Source organism: Coregonus clupeaformis, chromosome 35 (genome assembly GCF_020615455.1).
Source record: "Coregonus clupeaformis isolate EN_2021a chromosome 35, ASM2061545v1, whole genome shotgun sequence".
In the NCBI taxonomy this organism is placed as follows: Eukaryota; Metazoa; Chordata; class Actinopteri; order Salmoniformes; family Salmonidae; genus Coregonus; species Coregonus clupeaformis.
Window position 1 is genome coordinate 37,637,050 of NC_059226.1, and position 10,543 is coordinate 37,647,592.

Here is a 10,543-nt window from a genome sequence, read left to right on the forward strand (position 1 = left end):
TTTATGTTTTATGTTGATAGTATTAAAACAAAGAAAACAATCTGAAGTTGTTGTTTTTAAGTTATATATACCATGATTTTACCAGTCTGGCCCACTTGGGAATAGATTTTCCTCCATGTGGCCACTGAGCTAAAATGAGTTTGACACCCCTGCTCTAAGGAATTTGAGAATGATTACTTGCTGCATTCAATGTCGGCCACACTACACCACTAGATGAAATGCCCTTACGTTGATGACTTGAAGTGGAAACTACGTTGATTCAACCAGGGATGGGCAAAAATGCAATTACAAGATACCATGAAGATCAATGTTTCAAAAATAAACTACAAAATACCATAAAGATCAATGTTTCAAAATAAACTACAAAATACTTGTATTTTAAAGTGTATTTAATTAAAATACATGTATTTTGTATTTTAAAATACAGAAATACATTTGCATGTAGCCAGCCCCAACAGCAACAACATTGAATACCCTCTAAATACCCCATCACCTACTGAATACCCCATCACCCCCTGAATACCCTCTAAGTTCCCCCTCCACCCCTGAATACCCCCTCCACCCCCAACATCCATCAATACCCCCAACCAACCCCTTTTACCACCTCAAAATACCCCACAATTAAACCCCCCTACCCCCAGCCACCCCTCAAATGCTCTTATCCACTCCCCTCCTACCTCCCATCCCCCTCAAATCCCCCCCAACCATCTGTTCTATATGCAACTTTACACTGACAGCATCAACACCCCTTTTCCCCTGGACCCATAGTGGTCCTCTGTAGCTCAGCTGGTAGAGCATGGCGCTTGTAACGCCAAGGTAGTGGGTTCGATCCCCGGGACCACCCATACACAAAAAATTTATGCACGCATGACTGTAAGTCGCTTTGGATAAAAGCGTCTGCTAAATGGCATATTATTATTATATTATTATTGCCATGACTGCATCATTGTGTGTTTTACTTGCTATGACTGTGATACAGTATGTTGTTGTTTATCTACCTTAGTTTAGTGTACTGAAGTCACTCTGGATAAGAGTGTCTGATAAATGACCAAAATGTATTAGTGAAAATTAACATTGCACCCCTCAGGGTCCTCAGGACCAGGAATAAAGAACCCTGATCTACAGTATGGTACAGTAGCTTTCCCAGAAGCCTGGTTCAGCTCTGGGCGGAGCTCTGGATCCAGCTTCCATATTAATCCTGATATCCCTAGACTCCCTGGGAGCGGGGCTTGGAGCAGGGCTTGGGGTGTGGCTTGGAGAAGGGCTTGGGGCGGGGCTTGGAGAGGGGCTTGGGGCGAGGCTTGTGAATGGGATTTGGGCGTGGGTGGAATAGCCCGCCTGTTCCAGGAAGTCCTCCAATGACATGTCCGCGGATGAATGGCTGCAGATGATCATGAGCAACCCCCTGCTGAGGCGATAGGTGTTGACCGGGTCGAAGCTCCTCAGGTCCTCGTGCTGGGTCACATAGACCTTATCCACTGTCCTGTCTGGACGCATGCTGATGATGAGGCGGTCCATGTTGCTGTTATCTATGTGACCAGTGTAGTCCTCACTGACATACTCAGGCATGGAATCTGATGCTGTGAGGTGGAGGTTGCCCACCTCATAGAATGGGTAGCCATCATCAGGAAGCAGCTTCTTGCAGACGTTGTTGTCACACTCCAGTCTGTTCTGGAAGTGATGGAAACCAAAGCCTCCCTCTTCGGGGTTGTCAATTACAACCATCTGGTTGTCATTGTCGAAGAAGATGTAATCATTGGCGAACCAGAAAAGGAGCTTGAGTCCATGCCTGGGCGAGGGACAACCAAACCTAGAAGCTCTAAGCGCCGCCATATTGTTCAATGTTCGAACCATGGTACCCCTGGGGGAGGGAGAGAGAGAGAGAGAGAGAGGGGGAAAGGGATAGAGAGAGAGAGAGAGAGAGAGAGAGAGAGAGAGAGAGAGAGAGAGAGAGAGAGAGAGAGAGAGAGATAGGGAGAGAGAGAGAGAGAGAGGAGGAGGAGAGGAAAACAGAAAGCATTAAATAATAGAGTTCATGTTGATACAGTTAAGTTACCTTCCATATATTAGCCTCTGCTAGGAGGTCTGAACCTTTATGGCACAGGAGTGTACTACTGTGGATGTTCCCTAAATCACTACCCTGGCAATAGTGTTACAGGCTTTGGATTTTCCATTCATATTTCGAGGTTAGACGGTAGCACGTTAGCACGTTAGCACGTGGGGAGCACTGATTGGTGAAACTTACACCAGTTCTGGCTTGTCCATCTCATTAGTCGGAAGGTGTTTCACCTGTTGTGGCCCAGGTGATATTTAAGTGGCTGGCCCAGTTCTCCAGTTGTCTTGAGCGATGTGGAGGGTTAACATCTTTAGTTGTCTTGAGAGATGTGGAGGGTTAACATCTAAAGTTGTCTTGAGAGATGTGGAGGGTTAACATCTTTAGTTGTTTTGAGAGATGTGGAGGGTTAACATCTTTAGTTGTTTTTGAGAGATGTGGAGGGTTAACATCTTTAGTTGTCTTGAGAGATGTGGAGGGTTAACATCTTTAGTTGTCTTGAGAGATGTGGAGGGTTAACATCTTTAGTTGTCTTGAGAGATGTGGAGGGTTAACATATTTAGTTGTTTTGAGAGATGTGGAGGGTTAACATCATTAGTTGTCTTGAGAGATGTGGAGGGTTAACATCTTTAGTTGTCTTGAGAGATGTGGAGGGTTAACATCTTTAGTTGTCTTGAGAGATGTGGAGGGTTAACATCTTTAGTTGTCTGTGGAGATGTGGAGGGTTAACATCTTTAGTTGTCTTGAGAGATGTGGAGGGTTAACATCTTTAGTTGTGTTGAGAGATGTGGAGGGTTAACATCTTTAGTTGTCTTGAGAGATGTGGAGGATTAACATATTTAGTTGTTTTGAGAGATGTGGAGGGTTAACATCTTTAGTTGTTTTTGAGAGATGTGGAGGGTTAACATCTTTAGTTGTTTTGAGAGATGTGGAGGGTTAACATCTTTAGTTGTTTTGAGAGATGTGGAGGGTTAACATCTTTAGTTGTCTTGAGAGATGTGGAGGGTTAACATATTTAGTTGTTTTGAGAGATGTGGAGGGTTAACATCTTTAGTTGTTTTGAGAGATGTGGAGGGTTAACATCTTTAGTTGTCTTGAGAAATGTGGAGGGTTAACATCATTAGTTGTCTTGAGAGATGTGGAGGGTTAACATCTTTAGTTGTCTTGAGAGATGTGGAGGGTTAACATCTTTAGTTGTCTTGAGAGATGTGGAGGGTTAACATCTTTAGTTGTCTTGAGAGATGTGGAGGGTTAACATCTTTAGTTGTCTTGAGAGATGTGGAGGGTTAACATCTTTAGTTGTCTTGAGAGATGTGGAGGGTTAACATCTTTAGTTGTCTGTGGAGATGTGGAGGGTTAACATCTTTAGTTGTCTTGAGAGATGTGGAGGGTTAACATCTTTAGTTGTGTTGAGAGATGTGGAGGGTTAACATCTTTAGTTGTCTTGAGAGATGTGGAGGGTTAACATATTTAGTTGTTTTGAGAGATGTGGAGGGTTAACATCTTTAGTTGTCTTGAGAGATGTGGAGGGTTAACATCTTTAGTTGTCTTGAGAGATGTGGAGGGTTAACATCTTTAGTTGTCTTGAGAGATGTGGAGGGTTAACATCTTTAGTTGTCTTGAGAGATGTGGAGGGTTAACATCTTTAGTTGTCTTGAGAGATGTGGAGGGTTAACATCTTTAGTTGTCTCTCCCTATTTTCATTTCTAGACTAAATCCTTTATCTGATAGTTCCTGGTTACATTTTGCTCCACTTTGTGGTTTACTTCCTGTCTTTCAGTTTGGGTTTTTTATTTTGTTTGCCTCTTCTTGGGCAGATTTAGTGGGTCTCATAGTGGGTCTCATAGTGGGTCTCATAGTGGGTCTTTTAGGTCCCAGTTGTTGTTGCTAGTCATCTTCCTGTGGACACCCCCATGAGTGTCTTTCAGAACCCTTCCTAAAACCACCTGTTCGTTTTGGTTGTTGTCAGTGACTCTTTGTTAGTTCCCCTTTCTGTTTGAGCAACAATTTCTGGGGGTTTTCTTGCTGTGGAATGTGACAATAGGACAGTTGTTATCATTGGCCTAAAATAGCTGTGGTTACCTAGTAACGTTAGCAGTCCTGATGATTATCATTAAACGTCATCAACATGAACAGCCCAGCAGGTTTGAACACATTTTCACTCACAAGAATTTGGCAGCACAGCATCTAGAGACAATACACTGTAAATGAGTCCCAAATGGCACCCCATTCCCTATATAGTGCACTTCTTTTGAACAGGGCCCCATAGGGAATAGGGTGTAATTTGGGACAAAGCCTGGATGATACAAGTGTTAGTTTGAAAATACAATCTCCTAAAGGATCCAGGAACATGAAACTTCAGGGAAATAAAATAATTTACAACCTAACAATGAATGTGAGGTTTAAACAGTTACAAAAAAGTATGTTATAAACAGAGGGAAAATCTGTCACTCTTACTGTACAATGTTTTAATGTAGAAAAAGGGTTGATATATATTTTCAACCTAAATCTGTTAGGCTTCCAATAATGTCAAGTTATTAAAGTATAATACATTTTGATAATAATGCTTTATTATTCTGAAAAACGTAATATAAAAAAATTATATAAATGTTCACTGAGTGAACAAAGCATTAGGAACACCTGCTCATTCCATGATATAGACGGACCAGGTGAATCCAGGTGAAAGCTATGATCCCTTATTAATGTCACTTGTTAAATCCACTTCAATCAGTGTAGATGAAGGGGAGGGGACAGGTTAAAGAAGGATTGTTAAGCCTTGAGACAATTGAGACATGGATTGTGTATGTGTGCCATTCAGAGGGTGAATGGGCAAGACAAAATATTTAAGTGCCTTTGAACGGGGTATGGTAGTAGGTGCCAGGCGCAAGGGTTTGAGTGTGTCAAGAACTGCAATGCTTCTGGGGTTTTCACACACCAAGAATGGTCCACCACCCAAAGGACATCCAGCCAATTTGACAACTGTGGGAAGCATTGGAGTCAACATGGGCCAGCATCCCTGTGGAACGCTTTCAACACCTTGTAGAGTCCATGCTCAGACGAATTGAGGCTGTTCTGAGGGCAAAAGGGGGTGCAACTCAACATTAGGAAGGTGTTCCTAATGGTTTGTACACTCAGTGTATATATTATATATATATATATATAATTGATTTTGAATCACGTCCCTTAGCTAGTTAGATTATAACTGTTGTTGTATCTGATAAACAATAAGACTGGAGAGCAGACCTAGATGAACTCAGATTAGATCAGACCTAGATGAACTCAGATTAGATCAGACCTAGATGAACTCAGATTAGATCAGACCCAGATGAACTCAGATTAGATCAGACCTAGATGAACTCAGATTAGATCAGACCTAGATGAACTCAGATTAGATCAGACCTAGATGAACTCAGATTAGATCAGACCTAGATGAACTCAGATTAGATCAGACCTAGATGAACTCAGATTAGATCAGACCTAGATGAACTCAGATTAGATCAGACCTAGATGAACTCAGATTAGATCAGACCTAGATGAACTCAGATTAGATCAGACCTAGATGAACTCAGATTAGATCAGACCTAGATGAACTCAGATTAGATCAGACCTAGATGAACTCAGATTAGATCAGACCTAGATGAACTCAGATTAGATCAGACCTAGATGAACTCAGATTAGATCAGACCTAGATGAACTCAGATTAGATCAGACCTAGATGAACTCAGATTAGATCAGACCTAGATGAACTCAGATTAGATCAGACCTAGATGAACTCAGATTAGATCAGACCTAGATGAACTCAGATTAGATCAGACCTAGATGAACTCAGATTAGATCAGACCTAGATGAACTCAGATTAGATCAGACCTAGATGAACTCAGATTAGATCAGATCTAGATGAACTCAGATTAGATCAGACCTAGATGAACTCAGATTAGATCAGACCTAGATGAACTCAGATTAGATCAGACCTAGATGAACTCAGATTAGATCAGACCTAGATGAACTCAGATTAGATCAGACCTAGATGAACTCAGATTAGATCAGACCTAGATGAACTCAGATTAGATCAGACCTAGATGAACTCAGATTAGATCAGACCTAGATGAACTCAGATTAGATCAGACCTAGATGAACTCAGATTAGATCAGACCTAGATGAACTCAGATTAGATCAGACCTAGATGAACTCAGATTAGATCAGACCTAGATGAACTCAGATTAGATCAGACCTAGATGAACTCAGATTAGATCAGACCTAGATGAACTCAGATTAGATCAGACCTAGATGAACTCAGATTAGATCAGACCTAGATGAACTCAGATTAGATCAGACCTAGATGAACTCAGATTAGATCAGACCTAGATGAACTCAGATTAGATCAGACCTAGATGAACTCAGATTAGATCAGACCTAGATGAACTCAGATTAGATCAGACCTAGATGAACTCAGATTAGATCAGACCTAGATGAACTCAGATTAGATCAGACCTAGATGAACTCAGATTAGATCAGACCTAGATGAACTCAGATTAGATCAGACCTAGATGAACTCAGATTAGATCAGACCTAGATGAACTCAGATTAGATCAGACCTAGATGAACTCAGATTAGATCAGACCTAGATGAACTCAGATTAGATCAGACCTAGAGGAACTCAGATTAGATCAGACCTAGATGAACTCAGATTAGATCAGACCTAGATGAACTCAGATTAGATCAGACCTAGATGAACTCAGATTAGATCAGACCTAGATGAACTCAGATTAGATCAGACCTAGATGAACTCAGATTAGATCAGACCTAGATGAACTCAGATTAGATCAGATCTAGATGAACTCAGATTAGATCAGACCTAGATGAACTCAGATTAGATCAGACCTAGATGAACTCAGATTAGATCAGACCTAGATGAACTCAGATTAGATCAGACCTAGATGAACTCAGATTAGATCAGACCTAGATGAACTCAGATTAGATCAGACCTAGATGAACTCAGATTAGATCAGACCTAGATGAACTCAGATTAGATCAGACCTAGATGAACTCAGATTAGATCAGACCTAGATGAACTCAGATTAGATCAGACCTAGATGAACTCAGATTAGATCAGACCTAGATGAACTCAGATTAGATCAGACCTAGATGAACTCAGATTAGATCAGACCTAGATGAACTCAGATTAGATCAGACCTAGATGAACTCAGATTAGATCAGACCTAGATGAACTCAGATTAGATCAGACCTAGATGAACTCAGATTAGATCAGACCTAGATGAACTCAGATTAGATCAGACCTAGATGAACTCAAATTAGAGCAGATCTAGATGAACTCAGATTAGATCAGACCTAGATGAACTCAGATTAGATCAGACCTAGATGAACTCAGATTAGATCAGACCTAGATGAACTCAGATTAGATCAGACCTAGATAAACTCAGATTAGATCAGACCTAGATGAACTCAGATTAGATCAGACCTAGATGAACTCAGATTAGATCAGACCTAGATGAACTCAGATTAGATCAGACCTAGATGAACTCAGATTAGATCAAATAAAGTATCAAGTTGTTAATTGTGAGTTAGATTCGGACATATTCCTTCCAAGAGAGTCAGACCCACAAAAATATACATCACAGACTAGATCTAACTTGTTTAGTAAGGACAGACTAGATCTAACTTGTTTAGTAAGGACAGACTAGATCTAACTTGTTTAGTAAGGACAGACTAGATCTAACTTGTTTAGTAAAGACAGACTAGATCTAACTTGTTTAGTAAGGACAGACTAGATCTAACTTGTTTAGTAAGGCCAGACTAGATCTAACTTGTTTAGTAAAGACAGACAAGATCAAAAAAGCACATAATTAAAAAAACTGTACCTGGTGTCTTAAAATAAATGTATTTTTTTCTGGTGCTCGATGTCCGTCTAGATCTGTATGATGCCGTGTGAAAGGTTGATTGGATGTGTGTGTGTGTGTGTGTGTGTGTGTGTGTGTGTGTGTGTTGTATGTGTGTGTGTCATCATATACTCTGGGGGCAGGACTAACCATGAAGATGCCAGAGTATTCAGGAAATGAAACTGAAAGTAATCCAGTCCTGGGCTGAGCTGGGCTGGGCTGTGTTTCTGCCTCTTCGATTCATAAAGAGCAGAACATGATCTAGGATCAGTTTTAATCCTTATAATCATAATGAATAAGATTACATGGACAGGGGGACCTGATCCTAGACCAGCCAAGGGCTCCGGTGAGCTATGGTTTCTCCTCCTTGGGGGACTGCTTACATTAAAACTAGCACTGTAGAACTGACTACATTAGTGCCAGTGAACCATCTCAGGGAGTGGCCAGCAACATCCCACTGACTGGCGCAGGTCCACAGAACAGAGGTTGAGAAACACCGTACTAAATCTCTTGCAACGCTTTAATGGTAGAAAAGTTGTGTGTGAAAAAGAAGTTGAGTGACTCCAGCCACACTGTGTTGCCATGGACACAGAACCCTTAAAACATGTCAGCTGTTCTTAACTAATAATACTGACAATCTCAGATGGGCAGTAGGCCTATTTCTGTTACATGTATTTCAAATATATTACTGCTGAGTATTTAGTCATTTGTATTACACTGGGCTGAACTAGTAACAAGATACTTTAGAGAGCTGTAATTTGTATTACACTGGGCTGAACTACACTCCAATGGATTTAGTAACAAGATACTTTAGAGAGCTGTAATTTGTATTTTCTAAATACAAAATACTTTTCTATAAAAAAAATTATAGAGGTTCACCATTTTGTGGCCCCCTTTCACCCTGCATTGGTATCAGAAGTCTGATGGCACTATGGTGTGATACGAGTGTCTGCTAAATGAACTAAGTGTAATTGTATATGTAAAAATTATCGCAAAGCATGCTGAGTATTATTCTAATGAGCTCTGCACCGAAATAGGGCCAATAAAAATACCCAGTGTGCTTTGCAGTTCATTTTGGTATGTTCATTTTCACACAAACATTTACATTTTGGTCATTTAGCAGACACTCTTATCCAGAGTGACTTCAGTACACTAAACTAAGGTAGATAAACAACAACAGACTGTATCAGTCATAGCAAGTAAAACACACAATGATGCAGTCATGGCAATGGGTCCAGGGGAAAAGGGGTGTTGATGCTCTCAGTGTAAAGTTGCATATAGAACAGATGGTTGGGGGGGATTTGAGGGGGATGGGAGGTAGGAGGGGAGTGGATAAGAGCATTTGAGGGGTGGCTGGGGGTAGGGGGGTTTAATTGTGGGGTATTTTGAGGTGGTAAAAGGGGTTGGTTGGGGGGATTGATGGATGTTGGGGGTGGAGGGGGTATTCAGGGGTGGAGGGGGTATTTAGAGGGTATTCAGGGGGTGATGGGGTATTCAGAGGGTATTCAGGGGTGGAGGGGGTATTTAGAGGGTATTCAGTAGGTGATGGGGTATTTAGAGGGTATTCAGGGGTGGAGGGGGTATTTAGAGGGTATTCAGTAGGTGATGGGGTATTTAGAGGGTATTCAGGGGTGGAGGGGGTATTTAGAGGGTATTCAGTAGGTGATGGGGTATTTAGAGGGTATTCAGGGGGTGATGGGGTATTTAGAGGGTATTCAGGGGTGGAGGGGGTATTTAGAGGGTATTCAGGGGTGGAGGGGGTATTTAGAGGGTATTCAGTAGGTGATGGGGTATTTAGAGGGTATTCAATGTTGTTGCTGTTGGGGCTGGCTACTTGCAAATGTATTTCTGTATTTTAAAATACAAAATAAATGTATTTGAATTAAATTTAGCGATATTATGACAAAATAAACAAAACGATAACGTGACAGTTCACGGTCTAACACAAACCAACTGGAAACAAGATCCCACAACTACTGTGGGAAAACAGCCTGTTTAAATGTGGTTCCCAATCAGAGACAACCAGCCACAGCTGACACTCGTTGCCTCTGATTGAGAACCACACTGGCCAACATAGAAATGGAAACAACTAGAACTACAACACAAATCTACACACCCTGGCTCAACATAACAGTGTCCCCAGAGCCAGGGCGTGACAGTACCCCCCCCTAAAGGCGCGGACTCCGACCGCGTCAACCAAACACCACAGGGGAGGGACCGGGTGGGCACTCCGCCTAGGCGGCGGATCCGGCTCCGGGCCTGATCCCCGCTCCCTCTCCAACCCCCCAAAGTACCCCTGGTCCGGTCTGACCCTGCTGACCGGAGCTGGACTGCACACTGGTGGAGCGGATTGCTCTAGCTCCGGCGTGAAGCATCTGACCGGTGCCGGACCAGGCACCGGTGGAACAGGCACGGGACGTGCCGGACTGACGACGCACACCACTGGCTTGGTGTGGGGAGCAGGAGCGGACCGGACCGGGCTGGCGACGCGCACCATTGGCTTGGTGGGGGGAACAGGCACGGGCCGTGCCGGACTGACGACGCACACCACTGGCTTGGTGTGGGGAGCAGGATCGGGCCGGACCGGGCTGGC

General features: G+C 42.4%; 1 protein-coding gene across 1 annotated transcript; it reads right to left on the bottom strand.

The window, feature by feature from the left end:
* Window positions 1-934: 934 nt before the first annotated feature.
* LOC121551604 lies at window positions 935-8,017 on the bottom strand. The gene is made up of 2 exons (XM_041864307.1): window positions 7,933-8,017; window positions 935-1,861 (listed from the first exon to the last, which is right to left on the bottom strand). Exon 2 carries the CDS (start codon window positions 1,852-1,854, stop codon window positions 1,120-1,122), a length of 735 nt encoding a protein of 244 aa, XP_041720241.1. The 5' UTR covers window positions 1,855-1,861; window positions 7,933-8,017; the 3' UTR covers window positions 935-1,119.
* Between the last annotated feature and the right edge of the window lie 2,526 nt (window positions 8,018-10,543).

Excerpts from the sequence above, each read along its gene's own strand:
- LOC121551604 (XM_041864307.1), bottom strand. The coding sequence starts at position 1,854 with ATGGTTCGAACATTGAACAATATGGCGGCGCTTAGAGCTTCTAGGTTT.